This window comes from Streptopelia decaocto (assembly GCF_964273445.1).
Source record: "Streptopelia decaocto genome assembly, chromosome: 2".
NCBI lineage: Eukaryota > Metazoa > Chordata > Aves > Columbiformes > Columbidae > Streptopelia > Streptopelia decaocto.
In genome coordinates this window covers 99061497-99083184 of record NC_138655.1, presented here as the reverse complement: position 1 = coordinate 99083184, position 21688 = coordinate 99061497, and the positions used below count along the sequence as shown (strand labels likewise).

At 36.0% G+C, this 21688-nt stretch overlaps 2 protein-coding genes across 10 annotated transcripts in view; one reads left to right on the top strand and one right to left on the bottom strand.

Moving 5' to 3' along the window:
- Nucleotides 1–21688, top strand: part of ATP9B (ATPase phospholipid transporting 9B (putative)) — a 165330-nt gene that overhangs the window by 101681 nt on the left and 41961 nt on the right. For all 9 annotated transcript variants that reach the window (XM_082044702.1, XM_082044701.1, XM_082044700.1 and 6 more), the window contains 2 exons: nt 9264–9424; nt 19258–19400. In XM_082044702.1, coding sequence (XP_081900828.1) covers nt 9264–9424; nt 19258–19400 — 304 coding nt within the window. The remainder of the gene's footprint in view (nt 1–9263; nt 9425–19257; nt 19401–21688) is intronic.
- SLC66A2 (solute carrier family 66 member 2) overlaps nt 8532–21688 on the bottom strand; it is a 559480-nt gene continuing 546323 nt past the window's right edge. The window contains exon 7 of the transcript XR_014183251.1: nt 8532–8543. The gene's annotated coding sequence lies outside the window, so the exon portion shown is untranslated. The remainder of the gene's footprint in view (nt 8544–21688) is intronic.

Here is a 21688-nt window from a genome sequence, read left to right as displayed (position 1 = left end):
TCCTCCTATTTAATTTTAAACTACAAATAAAACCACGTACAACTTTTTCTTCCAAAATGCAGCTTAGATGTTTTTGAAACATTTCTTCACAACTTGCATACAAGCACAATTTTATACTCAAGAATAGCTAGGGACAGAGACAAGTTTGATGCACTCAAAATACTCTTTTTTTTTTTTTTTTTTTTTTTTTTGGCTGGAGTTCTGTTAGCCAGAAATGAACTTAGAAATTCCCTTCTCATATTTTTTCTGCATTCTTGAATGTTATTATATTTAATTATATATTCATATTACTTGTGAGTAGCATTCAGATATAAATGGATTGAGGCAAACTCTGAGATGCTTTGTGTTTGTTTGGTTTTTTTAACCTGATTTCCAGTGGAAGAAGGCCCAGGTGATTTTCGTTGTATCCAGACCCATGCTGAGGCAGGTTGGATGGTGGAGTTGAGTTATAGACAGCAAAGGAGAACAGAGAATCTCGAAGTGCTCCGTCAGTGAAAGAATCACTGCACACTGCCAGTAGGGATCACTTTAATTTCTCCTTCAGTTTTTATTGATTCACTTGAATTTCTTGGTGAATCCATCTTCAGAAAGTTGCTTCAGTCACTTCAGTGAGCTGTGTATTGTACGTACCATGCTATTTCAACTGCAGCTGCAGAAAGGTTGCAGCTCTGATTGCCATGTATTTTTGTGGCATAAGACCAACTTAATGTGTGCCACTGTTTCCTGATGAAGATTTTTTTTTCCAACACCTTATTTTTAATGCGAAGCAAGCAAATGTTGGATTTCTTCAGATACACATTTTCAAGGATTTGCTTAGTAGCAAAGATATTTTTGAAAAAGCTACAAGGTTCTGGTACCATTTATAAAAATAATGTTAAACATAAATTGTGACATATATAAAACAGAAATTCAGTCCCTATAGCGACAAAAATTAATGTGCGCAGCTTTCTGTATGAAAAGTTATTTAGACCAGTCAGCCACATGGTCTGAAGTGCAGATATGTTAGAATTTCCAAAGTTTAAGCAAATGAAAGAGCTAGCTGTTGCTGTGAGTTTGTTAGGTCCCTTGTATACTTGTTTTTCTTGAAGGAAGTAATACCTCTTACTGAGCTGTTTTATTTACTTTTTTTACATACATCGCATTTTTAAAATATTAATATAATTACAAATTCTATACAATAAAAATTTTGGGACTGGTTCTCCCCATGCTAGTTTTGTGGCTACTTTCGTAAAGCTAATTACTTTCATCTCTGAGAGAGTTAAGCCATGTTTTTTTAATCCACCTAGATTTGAAAAAAACAAAACCACCACACACAAAAACAAAACAACAACCAAAAACAAACCAAAAAAACCCCAAACCAAACCCCCAAAAAACTCAAACCATGCTGTCTCCACTGAGTATGGTTTAATAATAGTGTGCAATGTTTACAGCTGCTTATTCTGTATTCTGACCATTAAAAAAACTGATTATGTGGCAGTATGCTAGAAAAGTCTTGAGTGGAAGCTGATGATGATCAAGGTTAAAGAAATAAAACAAGCATTTTTAAAAATTACAATGAAATAGAAATTTGAAGATAGCGTTCCAGTGTAAAATCAAATGTCTTTAAATCCTGATTTTGTTTTCCGCTCAGAATTCGATGTCTTTCCAATTTTGATCAGTTGTAAGGAGGACTGCGAGTGCTGAGCAAATCTGTTTCTGTATGAAATCTTGTGTACCTAGACTGTTTTAAACTGAAAAAAATGGGTGTCTTGAGAGTTTTGCTGTTTTGAATACTTTTGGTTGTTGAAGTCTCCAGTATGACTAGTTAGCTTAGATTATTGAAGTAATTATTCTAAATTGAATGGTGATCTTGAGAAACTGTTTCCATTTGATAGCTTCTAATAGGAGGAGGGTATGTTACTAATGCATGCCAAAATTTAAGAAGCCATCAACATTTTCATTTTCTTAGTAGGCTTTGTGCATGTTTTTATCATTCTCGTGTATGACAGGTGCTTAGTGAATTTGGAGAACATAGGGTCGCATGGCATCTGACTACTGGCACCTTAAGGTGCAAGTCTGACTGCATAAAGGTATAGGAAGTGTATCTTTTTGCTAAGAAGGAAATGTCATAGTTGGAGTACACGATCTGCATTGTTAAAGTCCTTCGAATAATTACCTCTGAGCATTTCAAACTAAACGAGGTAAATGCTGTCAGGCAAGGAAGATAATACGGAAACACAGGTGGTCCTGTAAAGGTTCAGCTTGGTGCTGCGTTACCGACAGCTTGTGAGGAACAGGGCCAGCGCCAGTCTTGAGCACCCTCTGCTGACCAAACTGTATATGGCAGTTCTTTAACGGCTGCGAGTCTCTTTTTCAGCGTTCTGTCAAATTAGAGCGAAGTACTGAAATGAGGTAGAGGCAAATATCGGTGATTTGGATTCACTATTTTATGTAAAGACTGATTCTACAAAGAGTCATCAGGCTGAAGAGTATTTAGACACGCTAGGATAGTTGAGCAAACTGCAAAAGTGTTAATGGAAATCAGATTTATAGTCAACTTCTATTCAATTTCTCTCATTTTGATCTTTTGAAATATAATGTTTTACTACAGATATAGCATTAGGATAAATCAGGACAAAACTGAAAAAGAAGGCACTCTTCAGAAGGCTGTGAAATCAATGGCCAATATTTGTCAAAATGAGTGCCTTACTTCAAGCCACTGAGCCCACTATTTAAGTAAAGTTGTGGATGTAGCTCACTGATATTTTTTATTGTAGTAGATGTAGCTAGAAAGGCCTAAACACCTCTAAAAACCTGGAGAGGGCTTTCAAGTTTCCCTTTGAGTATCCAAACTCTGATGATGTTGAGTCTAGAAAAATCAGTGTCATAAAATAGACAAATAAAGGAGGCAGAGAGAGAAAGTGTTTGAGTCTTCATCTTCTTTTAGCATTATAGATATTACCAGCTACAAGAGGGAATTTTGTTTCTAAAGTGATAAGTTTATTTCAAACCTAGATATTATGCAGTTATTCAAAGCTTGTTGAAGTAAAAGCAGGCAAGTCAGAAGGGTATTTCAAAATGTAATAGACTTCTTTTGCTTTTAAGAGCATTTAAATTTCTGGTTTGAATACACATCAAAACATTAAAAAAAAAAATCTACTTGCAGCTTATTCTTCTTCCCTTGAATGATAACCATGTATTTCTTCTTGAGTTTTAAAGGTACTTCTGTTTTAAATGCATGTCTCTTGGATATGGGCTGATTTTTTTTTTTTTTCTAAGAATACAGACAAGTAATTGTAATTTCTTCCTTTGGGGATACAATTAATGCTAAATATCTAAAAATGTTTCTTGAAATCATTGTAGAATAGACATAATTCAGTTCCATAAATCTGCAGTATTAACATAATGCCAAATATTTGTTTAGTCAAAATGTTGTTTGGTTGCATTAAAGCTAGCATGAAAGATACATACTTTTTGCCAAAGAAAATACAAAAATGTTACTGGAATCAAATGGACTATTTTCTGGTTATTACTTTTGTATAACTCCAGTAGAGTGGACTCAATAGCTAAAGTTTATTTTAATTTTACTAAGTCAAGTAGAACCCATACACAAACCACTATGATTATTGCTCTAATTCTAAAATGAATAAAACATTTAATAGATTTTTTTTTTGTGCTTCAGAAGATGTTTTCAAAGTTTGTTATTGTTGCTCTTGCATCTAAACAAGTGATTGGGATGTTTGAAAGTGGATTTGAGAAAAAGCAGGAATAGGTGACTACTACTTTTTTCACTAAATTGTCGCTTTATATATTTCAGTGTTTTCTTTGCTTTTCCTACCTTTGAATCTGCTGCTTAAAAGAATGAGTAAGATACAGGTTAAAAACTGTAACATACTATATGCAAGTTTTGGTGAGTTTTATGTTACTCAGGATAGGCCTGTAGAGAAATGTTTTTGTCAAATTGTTACTTAAGGACAGTGAATTAAGGAAAGATGCTTGCTAAACGTGAATTCACTTGCTTTACTTGTTTTTATTTATATTAGCTTAATGTGGTTACCTGAATTCCTGAGGAGTCAAAAATTTGCTATACATGTTTGTAGTGTCAAAGGTTAACGTATAATATTGTGTCTCTTTATTTAGCCTTTAAACACAGATTAATGATCTGTTATTCCTACAGACTATAGGAAATGTGTAACGGATTACTGAAGAAAGCCTTAGGTGTTCAGCTATATGCAGCTGACTGTATATAGCAATCTATATAGAAGTTATTTTTTAATAAATGATGAAATCCCATGAATCATTTTTCTTAGGCATTGTCAGCCCAAAGAAGAAAGATATACTATTTGAATTTTACTAATTTTAAATAATTACCTTACTGCTTGCATAGCTGTTACATCTAAGCTTAGACTAGAATTAATGAAAACATGAATAACTGACTAGTATTCAAGGTTCAATGAAGTTAAGTTCAGAGCATGTGTTAAGAACTGGAAAGAAAATTTTTATGTTTATGGTGCAAATTAAAGCCAAAGTCTATCTCAAACATACGTACCATGAAATTTCATTGTAGTCAATATGGTGTTTGTCAGTGCAGAACCAGACTGATTACTGGAATATAATTACTTTTGTGGAGGAATTTGGTTGGAGGGGGAAGCCTCTTCTAAGATAGTGCCTTAATACTTCAACAGTATTGAAGTAGGGTGCTTAAAAAAGGCTATTTATAAGCAATTATTTCTGATGCACTTTAAACTGTAATTGAATAAAAAATGACTGCACTAGACTATTTTGAGAAATCTTTACCATTGTGCAACATTTAGGTTTTTTTCATTTAATATTCTAGCATTTAAACTTTTCCTCATTTTCCAAGTAATATACTTTTTTAAATGTTAGAATAATTATTCTATTACTACAATAATAGCTTCAGAGGATAATCTTTCCCCAAAGTTAAGCATCTAGGGCAACAGTAGTAATCTTGCTGTTCGTGTTCTATTTCAGTAATTAGAAAGGGGTTTTTTTTGTTGTTGCTTTCAACTTCTGCCAGTTAAATTAAGATTTTTCTTGTGATCACAGAATGGTTTGGGTTGGAAGGGACCTTAACAGTCATCTCATTCCAACCCCTCTGCCATGGGCAGGGACACCTTCCACTACACCGAGTTGCTCAAACCTCATCCAGCCTGGCCTTGAACACTTCCAGGGGTTGAGTGTCCACAACTTCTCTAGACAGCCTGTTCCAGGGCCTCACCACCCTCATGGTGAATAATTTCCCCTTTATATCGAATCTAAATATACCCTCTTTCAGTTTAAAACCATTACCACTTGTCCTATCACTACATGCCCGTGTAAAAAGTCCCTCTCCAGCTTTCTTGCAGGGCCCTATTAGGTACTGGAAGGCTGCTAGAATGTCTCCCTGGAGCCTTCTTTTCTCCAGGCTGAACAACCCCAACTCTCTCAACCCATCTTCATAGGAGAGATGCTCCATCCCTCAGATCATCTTCATGGACCTCCTCTGGACTCATTTCAAGAGGTCCACATATTCCTTATGTTGAGGGCCCCAGGGCTGAACACAGTACTCCAGGTGAGGTCTCACAAGAGTGAAGTAGAGGGGTAGAATCACCTCCCTCGACCTGCTGGTTGCACTTCTTTTGATGCAGCCCAGGATACGGTTGGCTTTCCGGACTGCAAGCACACATTGCTGCTTATGTTGAGCTTTTCATCAACCAACACCCACAAGTCCTCTTCAGGGCTGCTCTCAATCTGTTCTCTGCTCAGCCTATATTTGTGCTTGGGATTGCCTCAACTCATTTGCAGGACTTTGCACTTGGCCTTGTTGTACTTCATGAGGTTTTCATGGGCCCACCTCTCAAGCCTGTCAAGGTTCCTCTGGATGGCATCCCTTCCCTGCAGTGTGCTGATTGTACCACACAGCTTGTTGTTGTCAGCAAACTGGCTGAGGGTACACCTAGTCTCACTGTCTGTGTCACCGACAAAGATGTTAAACAATGCCAGTCCAAATGTTGACCCCTGAGGAACACCATTTGACATTGGTCTTCATTTGGACATCAAGCCATTGACTGCAACTCTTTGAGAGTGATCATGGAGCCAATTTCTTATCCAGTAGCAGTCCATCCATCAAATCCATGTCACTCCAATTTAGATACAAGGATATCATGCAGAACAGTGCCAAATGCTTCACACAAGTCCAGGTAGATGATGTCAGTTACTCTTCTCTTATCCACCAATACTATAACCCCATCATAGAAGGCCACCAGATTTGTCAGGCACTGTTTGCCCTTAATGAAGCCATGCTGGCCATCACCAGTTGCCTCTATTTTCCATGTGCCTCAGTATAGTTTCCAGAAGGATCGGCTCCATGATCTTGGCAGGCACAGAGGTGGGGCTGACTGGCCTGTAGTTCCCCAGGTCTTCCTTTTTTCCTTTTTGAAAAATTAGGGTTATGTTTCCTCTTTTCCAGTTAATGAGAACTACACCAGTTCCCACCGATAATATGTAAGATAATGACTAATACCTTGTGGTCCAAAATGTGAAGTTTAGACTTTTAATCATTCCCTCATTCAAAAATAAAGCATTTTTAAAACGTGTAGGCTTTTTTTTTGTGCAGGTAACAATGGCATACTTTTTATTGATGATATAAGGCATTATTTTACTGAGAACCATTATCTATTTAAAACTTTGTGCATAAATTAAAGAGACGCTAAATGGATTTGCAGTTGTTGCCATTAGTAGCATTTTAGATTATACAGGCAATTATTGTGTTCATTATCGCAGAGCAGCCCCTTTGCAAAACTATTGTGGTTGTCTTAGACATTATGTACAAATTTTCCCTTGGAGATTAAAATTTCCAGTGGTGTGTTTAATTTTGTTAACATAGTTGTTTCAAATAGAACAAATATTATGACAAGTAGAAGAAGATTTGCTTTCTAACATAGCAAATAGCAATAAATGTAGAAAATTACTTCAGTTCTTAAGTCATCTATTTCTTATATTGCCATCATTATTCTAGTTATGATTGTTTTCAAAAGAAAAGAAATCACTTTCTTAAGAGGGTATATTTTACAAATGCTTTGATAAAATCACAATGTAGTTAAAATGAAGTTTACCCACTTTTCCAATATTCAGATGAATTTTAGAGACTGTTAGTGTATTTCTACATTAAGTTATCTGGATAATTCAACAGTGTTTCATTAGTTTGAGTGCAGAAGTTGTTTAAGTGGAAAAGCACAGTTAAACTAATTCAGTATATTTCAGTACATTATAGTAACTAATTTTGCGGAAATGGAGAAGGCGTTTCTATTAAAACTTAGATTCTTTGTGTGCCTTCTGAAGTAGGGTTTTGTGATTGCCTTCACTTGCTATAGTAAATGAAAATGTTAATATTTACTATGGTCAGTAGCATGATCTATATTAAAAAGTATGACATTATTAGTAACAAACTAAAGGTTCTCGAACAAGAGATCTATTGCATGAAAATTTTTCATTGACTTCTTTATCTCTTAATATCTTTCCAAATACACTTTTGTTGGATTCCAAATTAAATTTGCATCTGTCTTCATCAATTATAAAGGTATTAATGTTTTGAATTAGCTGCGTATCAGTGTACAGTGGACTAAATTTAATGTTTCTGTCCAAAAAGTGGCATTCTTTCCAAAGAAGCTCTTTCTTTGTTTCTGGGGTGGGGTGGGGTTTTTACAGGGTGCAGAGTGGGAGCTGAGGGGATAGATAGGCTTTTACTACCGTGATGGAGGGGAAAAAAAGTGTGAGGTAGTGGTTATGTATATTGCAAGACAGTGATTCTTTATTTTATTACAAAAAAAGACCAACTCTAGAAGGCCAGATTAAATCATTCCTTTCACTTTTTAATGGGATTTGGATGAATAGAGTAAAATATGCACTTTGCATTCATTGATAGCATCTTTAGGTTGAGGTAATTGAGTCTTTTTTCCCTGACTGAATGAATAATGACTTCATCTGATCCTCAGCGAGGCCTGAAACTTAGGCTGCCTTTGTCAACGCAAAAAGATCTGGGCTTTGAAACATGCTCTACTTCCCTGGCTTAATTTTTCTTCATTTTAATCCAAAAACCTATTTTTCTCAATAATTCAAGCATAAACTATGTAGTAGTTGAAGCAGCGGAAATTGCAAGATATTTGTCCTCGTTGTGCAGCTTTTGAAATGCAGCTGATAAATCAGCCACTGTGGTCTTCAGCTGCCTGGTTCTCTAGGGAAGAGGCAGCCCATGTATAAGCAAGATTGCTGGAATTTCTAAGAACTATATTTAAAGTGGTTCTTGTGCAGACTTTTTGTTATCTAAGGAAGTGTTATGTTTTACTGGTCTTACTGGCAAGACTTGGAGATAAAAAGGGCATCTGTGATGTGGCCTAGGAAACTCTTTCTGACATAATTTTCCCACGTATTTTACTGGCTACAAGAGCATCCCAAAAAGTAGGATATAAATACTTAGCTTACAGCATACATTATTGAAATGTTGAGAGTCTTAGTTACATAGCTTAAAAACATTTTTTCATGAGAAACAGTGGATGAAAGATACCCTCTTAATGTTTTTACTAAAATGTTTCTAAATCAAATACCTTTCTACTCATGAAAAGTTGAAGTTTTGTTGTACTATTTAGATGTGAAAATTAATATTCCGCTTGATTATTGTTATTATATTAAATAACTGAAAGCTTCATACTGTTAAAAATTGTTTCTATGAAATCAGTTCACATTTACAGACCAGTGTGGGAATATAGTTACAAGTTACAGTACAGTACACAAACAAGAAGGTAGCTCTGTTGCATTTGTCTGATGATTCTTGAATATAAAAGATTTTTCATCTTCTAGCAGTAAATGAGCAGTAGCCACCCTACAAATATAATATGCAGTGCCAGTATTTTTGCTGCATGCATGACAGAAGAGAATTGTTCCTGCTGATTTGTTCAACTTTAACTTGTCTTTTCTCCTTGCCTTCCTGTGTTCCTGTCCTGGATCAAGGGATGGGGGAAGGATGTGTCAGATATAAAGGCATTCAAAAGGCCTGCCTGGGGCAGTTCATGCTGGTTTTGGGAATTGTTATTGTCCTGTAACCAGGGAATGTCTATTGCATGCAAGCATAGGAACAATAATCAATTCAATTATCAAAATGTAGTTAATTATTAAAAGTGCATGGATTTTTAATAAGTAGGAATAAAAAAGCCAATAATAGCTAGTTGTTCTACAAATGTGTCAATTTAAGACAAAGTTATTACTATCTTGACTTATACTTCTTCTAGGTTGGCTTGCTGGACCTGGAGTTGAATCAACTGACCAAAGCCCTGTTTTTGGCGTTAGTTGCACTATCAGTTGTTATGGTAACCTTGCAAGGATTTGTAGGCCCATGGTATCGCAACCTTTTCCGGTTCCTTCTTCTGTTTTCCTATATCATCCCAATCAGGTATGTATAAGACTGAAAGAAAAACACAGATGTCTCATTTCATTGAATGTGGTTTTCTTGAAATTTATACTTGCTTCTCATTGCAAAGGAAATTGATCTTATCAGGAAGCCGAAGGAGAAGGTGCCAACAAATCTGCTGATTCTTGAAGGATCACTGTACAGAAAACAATACTGTTCTTTTTTTTTTTTGTATAATGTTCATCTTCCTGGAGTAATCAGGATATCTAATCCTTTACTTGCATAAATGTATTAATAAGGATACAATCTTGGTATATTTGAGAACGTGGTCTTAGGAAACATATTGGAATGAACTGTTAGGTATATTTTGGAATTTTATCTGAAAAGCCTTAAATACTGAAAATGTTCAATTTATTTGGTTAAAATACAGACTTCTTACTACAGCAATGATTAATTTAAATTGAACGACTGAATAATGTAGGTGTGCTTTTACAGTGAGAGGACTTTTAACATGTGTAACCAAGTAGAGACTAGCCCTGAATTAGTTAATTCATTAAGCATGAGTACTGTATATTCAAATTGCAGGTAAACTGGAACAGGAAATAATATCCCTGTGTGTAATCAAGTCTTCTGTGGGCACAGAAGTGAGAACACGGACCCTTAAATGATTTTTTTTTTTTTTTCCTTGAATGGGTATTGTCTTTGCAAAATGGAAATACTCTCCCCTATTAAAATACCCAGTTTTTGGATTAAGGTGATTGTTAATTTTAGATGCTCTCTGGAACTCTTCGATTTAAGATAAGTCATTCAGTAAAGCCCAGTGGCTCACTACAGAGTTAGCAGCAACTGAACTGTTGATAGGTTTAAGACCTGTCCCCTCAGGTTTGCACACAATATTTAAATACATGTAGTACAAGTAAAAATAACAAAGGAAAACAGGAGGATTTCATTAGTTGTTTTCATCTAAGCTTACCTGACTTGTGTGTTAACCGTGTTCACGTTTTTTCAGTACGTGTCTATATGAAGGGAACTGTATCATATTTGACCAATTTTATACTCAGGCAGTATCTGTCTTAAGGTTTTATAACTTAAAGGACCTGTACTTTTATACTTGTGTGTTACAAGAGCAACTGATTCCGCTGGGAGGTTGAAGGAGAAAATTCCAGCAGATATGCTGGGGAGTTGAGGAGATCTTCTTGTAGAAACTGGTCATCTTAGAACCGTTCATTGTCCTAACTCCCTTAGTGCTTGTGTGATGTTACTGTTCAGGTCACATTGTCATTCCCCCCATAAACACACAGTTCTTGAATATTAAGCAGCTTATCCATGTGAAGAGGCAAAAAGTGTTGCATTCAAGTAATAAGGAAGGTCTGTGCGTTGCTGAAAGATGCACTTAATCATCAAACACGTGTAGGGGAAGGGAAAAATGAGCTAAGACTATAAAGGATCACTTGTTGGTGGTCACTGTGTTCTTTGATAATAAACATACTAAGCCAAAAGTTATTAAAATGGTTAAAAGACAGATATATCTTTGTTACTGGATGCAAGAGGATTAAGAGCATATAGGTGGTGTAAGTAAATTTGACTCTGTATTGACAGTTTGACATATGCCACTGAGAAACATGTTGATTGAGCAGCTTATTTTCAACTCTTAAGAGACAAGTTTAGTGGACTTGTGAAATTGTTCTTTTCCAAAAATAATTTCTAGGATATACCTAATCCCATTTTTCAGTTGCTTGTGAGAGATAATATGCAAAGTGAAATGTTAGGGAATGTGATTGATTTAGTTCTGAAATGGACCATATTGTTACTCTACAGAAGAACAGGCAGAAATATATCAGAGAATACTTTTCTCTCTAGAGGTTTATCTATTTCTATGCCAACTTTTCTTCAATTCTCAGATCATTTGTATACAGGGTGGATTCTCACACAGTCAGCAAAATAAAAGAACTCCAGTCATCCCAACATTCACATATAACTACACTTCTCTTCCTCTCTTCTGGATGTTAAGCATGGAAATTACTTACTCTTTAGGCTGTATTTGGAGTGTAAACTCTTGGAGATAAAAGTTACAAATGTAATGACAGTGAAGCACCAGGTGCTGTGTCCTCTGATTATTTTAAAAATAGCCATATTGAGAAAACAATGAACTTTTCACAGGTGAAGGACGTGCATGTGGGAGATCAGGACTGGCTGATACAGGAAAAGTATATCTGCACTCATGCACACATGAAATGTGTTAAATGATGGGTTTAGAGAATTCAGGAAGTTTCTAAATGTGGAGCTTTTTTTTTGCTGTTGTGTTTGGCTTTTGGTTTGCAGAGCAAGGCAAAATTACAGGTAGACAATAAAAATAATTTTCCATGGCCAGACATGTTTGTTGAAGACCATCAGGAGGAGGTAACTACCCTGTTTCCCTGGAAATAAAACCTGCCCCCAAAATAAGCCCCAGGATGATTTTTCAGGATTTTTGGGAATGCTTGAAATATGAGCCCTAGTTACAGTTCATAAAAAAAGTCCATTTAAATAGCATCCGGGCAGCTATGCATGTAAAAAAGTAAGCATCTTTTGGAGCAAAACTTAATGTAAGACTCTGTTTTATTTTTGGGGAAACAGGGTAACTGTTAGCAGAGTTTAACTGATCTCAGCGCAGCCTTTCCTATAATTAGTGTGACTTCTGGTTTTGCTCCAGGGAGCAGCTAATTCCTTGAGATCAGTCTGCATCCTGAATACTCTTATAGACGAATGTTGCTTCACTGTGCAAAGGGTATTACTATGGGGTATGTAAGACTTCAGAAGTATAAACATAAAGCAACTGTAAAAAAACACCACCACCCCCCAAAACAAACAAACAAAACCAACAAAACAACAACAACAAAAAACCAAACCAACAACCAACCACCACCACCACCACCAAATGCAATGACCAACACCTACTCACCCCTCTTCCCCCCCAAAACCCCAGCCCACAACATTGCATACATTCTGCAGAGTACAAGGAATCAAGGAAGTAGTGGTAAACAAACATTGAAAGCTCAGCCCAGCTCTTAATGGGTTGTAAGTTAGAACTGTTATGCACAAGGTGTTTTGAACAGCCCCACATCCCCAGAAACATTTGGCCCTCTTTTAGAATCGATGTTTCTTTTTCCACTGGGGAGGAAGCATAGCCCAGGGAGCCTCCATAGACAATCTGCCTCCCTACAAAGTTAATCTATTTGAATTTCTTAAAATATATTGGGAAAGACATTTACTGTACACATTTAAAATTCCAGTACAAATCATGTAAGTCTTGAGGAGTTTTTCCTTCAGTCTTCGTAGCTTCTAATTTTATCAGTTGTTTTAGCTTCATTTAAAAAAAAAAAAAAGCTGTCAGAGACACAGTTACCAATAGTTGTATGCGTAAGTACAAGAGAACCAGAAGAGACTTCAATGTGGGATGTGAGATACCTGCTCTCAACTACTGAGCTGGAAATCCTGTTGTGTGTGTGGGTGCAGGAAAGATGACCGGGCTGTTAGAAAGCCTTGCCACAATGCAATTCCGTCCCTTCCTCTGGCATTTAGTTGTAGCATCTCTTTGTCAGCGCACTAGAGCTGCAATGGTAATTGCTTCAGAAATGACAGCCAAGACCAAAGAAAAGGCTTAGCCTTTGTGATGGGACTGCACCACCTAACTGGATCCTCTCCACCATCAAGTAATGGGACTTTGTTTATTCATTGTCCAGTCTTCTTCAACACCTTTAAAGTCAAAGTGAGTTGTGCTTTGACTAGAGTCCTTTTTTGTGGTTGTGTTTTGTTGGTTGGTTTTTGTGGGTTTTTTTGTTTTCCCCCAGAAAATGTAGCCAGGAAGTTTTTCAAGACAATTTAGGCTTAGCCAAGCAGTGTTTGGTGAAATTACCTCTTCACATAAATGGACATGTGAATCCTCTAACTGCATGTGCTTCTGCTATTAAGAAATGTAGAGGATTTACCATAAAATGTTAAGGTATTGACTGGGCATCTGGTAATAATGTGTATCATCCAGGCTCTATATTTAGTAGAGGTTTAAAGCTGGATTGATGGGGCTTATTCAGCCCTCCTCTAGTTTTGGTGTACAAAGAAGCCAAAATGTCTTTTGTTCTTCATTCAGATGCTCCAAGGCTCCTGGGCACTGAGTCATTCTGCAAAAATAAGCTGTCCCAAATATCTAGAAGGAACTGCCTTGCACTTGAGTAGTAAAGTTTTGGGGCACTGCCTGCCTGCCAGCTGCTTTTTTCTGGGTCTTCAAGAGGAGCATGCAACGAAAATCATTCAAGTTCAGTAGACAGCAAGGAAAACACTGCTAAGAAGTTTTGTATCTGAAATCCATTAATATCCACTCAAATCCCTGATTGTACAAATATGAAAAAGGAGGTTTCATTCAATGTGCTTCTGTGTATTGCTGAGATCCAGGGAATTCACACCTATGCAGGACTGTCATGTCTGCCTATCAGCAGCAACCAGCTATGCTGCTTTCAATCATATTGCCATTGATGCTTGTCTGTATAACATACAGATGTGAGAGTATCAGTATATGTAGTCTCACATATACAGACAGAATATATATTAGATATGTGATGCAAAGCTTTCAGTGTGGAAGAGCTAAAGAGCTACTCATGAAGTAGTTTAACGAGTCCTTATAAATGAGCATTATGCTTCTATACCATACCGTGATATATAATGCAATCTATATAGAGATTGTAAAATATTAAATAAAGTTTCTCGATATTTTACAAACTAGTTTTGATTTCTTCATGCAACAGGAGCTATGGTGTGTGTCTTACATGCTAAGAGTAAGTCTTACTCTGCCCAGTAATGTATTGTAGTACTGCCTGAGCTAGATCTGTGCCTTTCTTACAAAGTCAAATATCCATGCTACATAGAGAAAGCACAGTCAGTTTTAAAAGTCATTTTTAATTGATCTATTGCAGTAGATCTTTTTCCTTTTTAACCTTTTAATATTACCTATTTGGTCCTAGTTGCTTTTCTGATTTTAATCTAATAATATTGCAATAAGTAATGCCCAGTTTGTCTGGAATACACTAAAAATATTCATGTTTTTAAAAGTATTAGACATCTAATGTAAATATTGTTGCCATTGTATAAGAGGCTTAATGAAGGAAGGTATCTGACCTGATGAATGTGAAAATAACAGAGAAACATTTTCAATAGAAGTAATTATTGTTATTATGAGCTGCATATGCTACATCTCTTGTACCAGTGTGCTCGTTTGACATGTGTTCTATTTGTATTTTGCACTCTACTGTTTTTTCAGCCTGTAAGAAATTCATAGATTTCTCATTAATTATTACCCAGACTTCCTCCTGAGGTTTTAAGTTCTACCTAAGTTACAACATCTAATTATCTGTACCTAGGCTGCATGTGGCCCTTGAAAAAACTACGTGCCATAGTCGCTATAGCAATACAAGGTTGATGTGCATTTTTTTGCCACACATATTTAAGCGTGAATGTGTGGGATTGAGTTCTCTATTACAGTTGCATTCATTGCTTGTGTTTTATGTAACGTGCTGTGTACACTTTCTTTCATTTTCTTTGATATGCTTACATAATAGGAAAAAAAAAACCACACACAGGAAAATTGGGCTGAGAGAACTAGTGAGACCAGTTAGGAAGCAAACAAGGACACAGATCTGAGTCTCTTCTTTGGAGTATCAGACAGGTAGTAGAAAAAACAAAGTTAAAATGTATATAGTGGACTAAACATAAAAGGAATATTACATTCAAATTTCCTCTCCAGATAAAATATGGGGTAAGGGCAATTAGGGGAAATTAAAGGGATGATCTATGGGTTGATTTTTTAAATTTACTTAGATCTTGATAGAATGCTATTTTTAAAAGAATAAACTTCTATTTTGTTCTATTTTTGTCGGTTTAGTGCCAGGTAATAGAAGTTGGCAGGCTCTAAAAACCACCTTCTGTGAAGATTTACATTTCCAGGGATGCTGAAGTTAAAGCACCTGAGCTTGTTTCTTGACCAATGATTTCACAATTATTCCATATATTTTTCTAGCTTGTAAATAATGTGTATATCTCTGTACAGTTTATGGCTGTTGGAAGCAGGTAGGAATATGGGAAGGTTAGGGGGCATAGCCATAGGGTATTGGGTACTGTTTTGGTTATTAACATGACCCATAAATGATCTTCAGTATTTCACTTAGAAAGAAGTCCTGAAAATAAAAAGACTACATCTCAATTAGTTCATTTATTTGGATACCGTTATGGGTACTCATACTGTATCTGGAGTTTTGGCAGTGCTTTGTTTTTTGGTACAAAACTTCTGCTCAGGAAGTTCCTCCTGCCCGCCAGACCTCAAATAAAACTATCATAGAATTTTGATTCAAATTCATACTTGAATTTTATTCAGCATGGTATCACTTTGTTCACAGAATTGTCTTTGCTAACATCATTAGGTCTTGATTTCTTTTCCCCAAGTCATGAAAGGCAGAAATTTCACTAAATATGCCCGTTCTCTGCAACAGCCTTCTAATACCTATATTAATATTCGCTGTCTAAAGATTGCATGTAAATTGGCTTGCTAAAATTAGTGTTACTGATGCAACAGTGTGCTAGTGCTATGTATGGCGTTCTTCTGTGCATTTCAGTTAATAAGTGGTGTGTATGGAGTCTTTTAAATTGGATGAAACTGAGAAGGATTTAAAAACTGGTGAATGTAAAATGCTTTTTGGTTATTTAGCGAGGTTTCTTAAAGTCCACAAAGGATTTATGAGAAATGGTAGCTAATATTGTCAAGCACTCAAAGTAGCTTGGTATTGAGTAAGCTTAGTATCTCCTTGTTTTGTTGTGTATATTCTTGGACTTTTCAGTCAAGTATTTCTACCCTTTCCAGTGCAGCTCTTTTGGAGGGATTTCTAGTTTTGAAAGCAAGCTTGGTAGTAACAGGCCTCCATAATTTTTGGTGTTACAACGGTGTCTGTGATGTGCTGGTGATAGCTGCAATGACTGCACAGAGAAAAATTTCCTTGAAGACATCAAGCACCAGGTGAAGGAAGTAAGAGCAGAACATAGTGTACAAATTTTAGAACTAATACTAAAAATGCATTTATAGCCCTCATTTTTCATTTTATTCCTGTTTAATTCTTTATTCAACTTAACAATTCAAGCATGTACTCAAAATCTCTCTGTATGCCAGAAAGCAGCCTTAGACTGTACTCGGAGACATTATTTCTCTGGAGGCCAGTGGTTCCAGCTTTCCATAAGGCCCACCAGCATAAAGGTAGCACACTCTGTTCCAATTAGCAGTGCATGCTGGAAAGCCAAAATAATTCTTTAAATGTCTCGAAGCTTTGAAGTACAGATTTCTTCTCACCGCTCAGCAAGAGAAGATGTCTTCTTTTCCTTTTTTTTTTTTTTTCCCCTTATGTTTAGATTATATTTAAGTGAGATTATAATTCAATGCATATAGAGAGTATTCAGAACATCAAAACCAGTTAATGCACATGCTTCTGAAAGATGCAAGTGAAGATATGAACTGCACTTCAGCTTTGAGAGACTTTTCTGATTTAATCCTACTGAAGTACAGTTTTTCCTATCAGGATGGCTTTGTAGGTCTCCATCTTTAGAGCAGCCATGTGGATTTCCCTTTTTGTGTGCCATGTACCTGTGATTGCAGTTCTGTGATAGACCTTTCATCACTGAATTACTGCTTCAGTAACCCAGGCTGAAAAAAATACAGTCCAAATGACTTTTTGAAATGGGGTGATGTGCAGCGTTCATCCTTCACTTAACTCCAGTTACTCCTGGCTAGAGCAAATGTCTGGCTGTTTTTAAATAAGGTGTGCTTGTGTTTATCTTCTTGAGCTAAACAGCATCCTTTGTAGCAGACTGACCAACCAGCAGGTTCTTGTCCATAAGAGTAGTAATCTTTTGCTGTTCTTTCTGTCAACTAACACATGTCAGTGTGAAGTGTGTTACATTAATTCTTATATTTTGTGTAACTCTTAAATTCACAGACATACAAAATACTAATACTGGTTGTTCAGTACCAGCTCTGGACTGACTAAGACAGGGTAAAACTGAAGTTAACCACTGTGAGGCAAGTGACTTACAGTATTTTTCTCCTTGTTATACTGTAACATTTTCAAATAAAAAGAATCTGGTAGAATCCTCCCTCTGTCTCTCCTAACTTCTTTCTTATATAGTAGTATTTGCATGTCTAAAGACAGCTGAAGCTAAGTATAATATTGCAAAACTAATTGGGGTATATCACCAGGCAGAAGGATGGTTTTCTGCTGCTTCTGACTTTGTTGGGAAAATAAGAGCTAGTTAAAGAACAAAATACTGTCTTGAATGGTTGAGAATCTGGTATCAAAAAGGCTTGTTTCTTTTTGTGCTGGACCATGCATTGTTTTCTGCTATACAAATTCAGGAAGGAGAGCATGTGGAATAAACACTATGTGTTGAAATTCCCGGTGTTCTCACAGTTCTAGTTAAAAGCATCTCTTTCTGGGATGTTGCAGTTTCTGACTCGCTGTTCTCTCTGCTGTTGCCTCAGGTGATTCACAATCACTCTGTTGCTGTGATTGCAAGAGGACAGATGGAAACTATTTGTGGCTGTTGTTTTGGTTATGCTCTTCAGGACTGTTAAAAAAGGTCTGAAGTGCCTTAGTAGTATTTTGACTTGATATATACCTTTGAACGTTTTTAAGAGTTGTATTACTGTAAACATTTTACTAAACTTGGGACTTTTGAGTCTTGTGCCCTGGGCATATTAGCTACGAATAGTTCACATAGCCACTGTCTTAGCTGGTTTTCCAATATTTGTGTTAGAGCAGAGTCAACAGAAATGAACATGTGCCTATTCCTTAATCACTGTTCCTCTGATGTGGTAGTGGGAACACGGTGAATAACCAAAGAAAAGCAGGTTTTTTAAGTTTTAGAACAAGGTGGCACAGAGTTTTGTGTCAGACCATTTAATTTGGGGCAAGAGCAATGTGATTAAAATGTTCTCTGACCAGCATGAGAGAAGAGGAATGCATGGTGCAAGGGCAATTAATTAAAATATGATGTAGACGTGGAAATATTAACAAATAAATATGCAGACATGGAGTGAAATGGAAAAAAAAACAAAACCAAAAACTTTTGCTTTTGTACTTCTATAAATAATCAGTAAAACTGCTGCACATTATAGTTTCTAGTACAGAGCTACTTGAAGTTTCCTTATTGCTGTTGACAGTGGCAACGCCAGCCCAGATGCTGTCATGTGAGGGTGCGTTTGCTGTTTGGACACCATTCCCATTTTGCAATAGAGAGCCTCTGTAATTACATTTTGGGAAGGACGGCAACATTGTTGGTTGGTTTTGGTGAGAAAAAGAAGTTAACAAATACAGGTGTACTTTCATACAGAAAAAAAAAAAATAAAAACAAGTGACTTGAAGAGGTACAAAAATATTTTACTTTCACATCATAAAGAAAATGTAGGTGTTGGGGTTTTGTAACAGATAAGAACTGTGACTTGAACAGCAATCTGGTTTTGTTGATAAATTGTATATAATATTCTCATCTGTGTAAGTGTAGTAATATAATTATGTCGAGAATTTCCACAAAGTGTTGCAGTGTGTTTCATGCAGAAGCTATGGTATTGCATGTGTTTGTATTGCAGTAATTTCTAAAAGTCTGAGATGGAACCTTCATTTGTCGTGTGATATGTACTCTACAAACACATAACAACAACATAATTCTGAAATTTTTGTTGTATATAGTTTTAAGATTACTTTTTGCAAGTATCCTAAAAAGAACTTCTTAGTTTATTTTTTATATATATTTATAGCTTTCACTTTCCCTAATATTCACACTGATTATGGTATAAATTTCCTTTGCAGTTTGCGTGTGAACTTGGACATGGGTAAGGCAGCCTATGGGTGGATGATTATGAAAGATGACAATATTCCTGGAACAGTTGTTCGAACTAGCACCATACCAGAAGAGTTGGGAAGATTAGTTTATTTACTAACGGATAAAACAGGTATATCAGGCTACAGTTCTGAAATATGATGACTTTTATAAAGTTCCTAAACTTTCCTCTATATTTTAATATGTTAATATAAGAGTAGATTTAGTCTACTGATTCTTATTTTTCAGTAAGATTTTAAGCATGTGCTTGAGGACTTTGTACCAGTACCAATAGGCTTAGGTTGGCTGGTACTTACATGTGAAAGTCAGTATTTGGTAGCAATCTTATTTATTCCAGTGGAAACACTCCTGCTATAGTAACAGGACACTGGATAGCATTAGTAAGAGCACTATACATCTTACTCTGCAAAGACTCTTGATTAGCACTCAGGATGCTATTTAAATGATTCTGCACCCTGTTTCTACTGCAATATTATATGATATTAAGTTAGGAATGGCCTTCGAGAGAGCAAGTCATTTCCAAAACAAGACATAAGATCAGGCTCTAAAATGATGTCTGTTATCCCCATGAAGTTAGTTGTTCTTTATGTTACAAAGACCAGTTCTAGAGCTGCTGTATGTTTTCATCTTCATAACTGTAACCTGTTGCTGTACCTGACCTGGTATACTGGAAAACCCAATGCTTACCAGGATTGGAAGGCAGGTAAGTGTGTGAAGAACTAACAGCTTGTGCTATGATACTGTCTGCTGTTGTGACTGAAACTTGTTGCCATCTTAGCATGCTCTTGGTTCTTGATATATTTAAGAAGTCTTAAAGTTTATTTCAGAAAATACTGTCATGAATAACAATATAAATTCTGTAGAAAATACAGTATTTCTTCTCTTTTCTTGGTTCTTTCTGAGACTGAATAAATCAGTTCTGGTAGACATGCTGTTTTCTACAGAAGCTGAACTCTTGAACTGAGAAAGGTGTTTCTTAAACAGCTGAAGAAAATGTTCAGTGTTTTTAAGCAAAATACAGTTCCAAATGGTGATAAAGTGGTTTGGCAGGGGGGCAGGAGGCACAGGGTGGCCTCTGTGCTACTGTTCAGAAAGCATAACACATAGTTTGCATCTCTCTGGTTGAAATAGGTGCACATTCCCTCCCATGCTGAACACTTCCATTACTGCATATTTTGAAATGAAATATAAATTTCATATATGGTCATATTTTCAAAATATACTTTCATTTTTTTCTATAGGTACATATGTTATCCTATACACTTATAAATGCTGTTGTTCTATTCTGTAACAGATAAAGACAACTGCCACCTTTTTTCTTAGCATGTAGAAAAGTTTATTGCTAATTATAGTGTGGTAATTCTTCAAAGCAAGTGAACAATTCTTTTAACAAGTTTTATTTCAGTTAGCTAATTATTTGTATGCTATTTGAAACTGCTTATTGATTTTAATTGCACCCTTCATCATTATAATTTATGTAACTTTAAGAGCGCTGCCTCATCGTAGGCTTGAAATATGTAGTTTATGGCATATGTTTGGACGAGAGAAGTATGTTGAAAAATAATGAATTTTCAAGACAATGCAGTAGAGTTCATTTGCACTACTTGGTAAGCAAAATCAATGTATATTTAGATTTTTCTGATAGAGAATCCAGTTACCATATCAAACTGGGAATGAGATTTAAGTGTTGAGGTATTCTGCTTATAGTTAGACTATATGGAAAATTTTAAGAGGTTTGCGAAATAAAATCCTGAGACTCCATTCACCTAACGCTACAATTACAGAAGTTATATTCTGACTCTGGTGACCAGTTTATATTCTGAGGCATGACACGAGAATCAGTGTATTATCTTTGTTTCCTCAAGCTGTATGTACTTACTACCTTGTTGGCAAAATAGAAGATGGTTTGGAAAAGAAAAAAGAAAAAAAGCTACTGGAGTTCTACTTCTATAAAGACCACTGATACACTTAACCTAATACAACAGTAATTAAAAACAGTTTTTCTCCTTTTAAAAAAAAGGCAACATAAAATTTAGTGATACTGGGTTTTTCAATGGAAAAAATACTGTATTACATTTGTAAAACTTTGAAAGGATACATTTTATTGATTTGCATATGTGAAGAGAAACAACCCTCTTTTGCTTCTAAATTTGTGGTGGTGGTGGTGTTTTTCAACCCACATCATGCCACTTGCAATCATAGTAGTTCTGTTTAATTTTAAGAAGGAGCGCTTCTGTTCTAGCCTTTCAGGCTGCGTACTTAAAAAGGGCTAAACAGACAAAAGTTAAAAGATTTTTAGCAGCAAATGTGTTTATGTATAGTTTGGAAGACTGTAAGCATTCAACCTCAAAGGCTTTTTAGAGTACTGAAGTCTACTGAGTTCTGTAAGTTAATGATGTA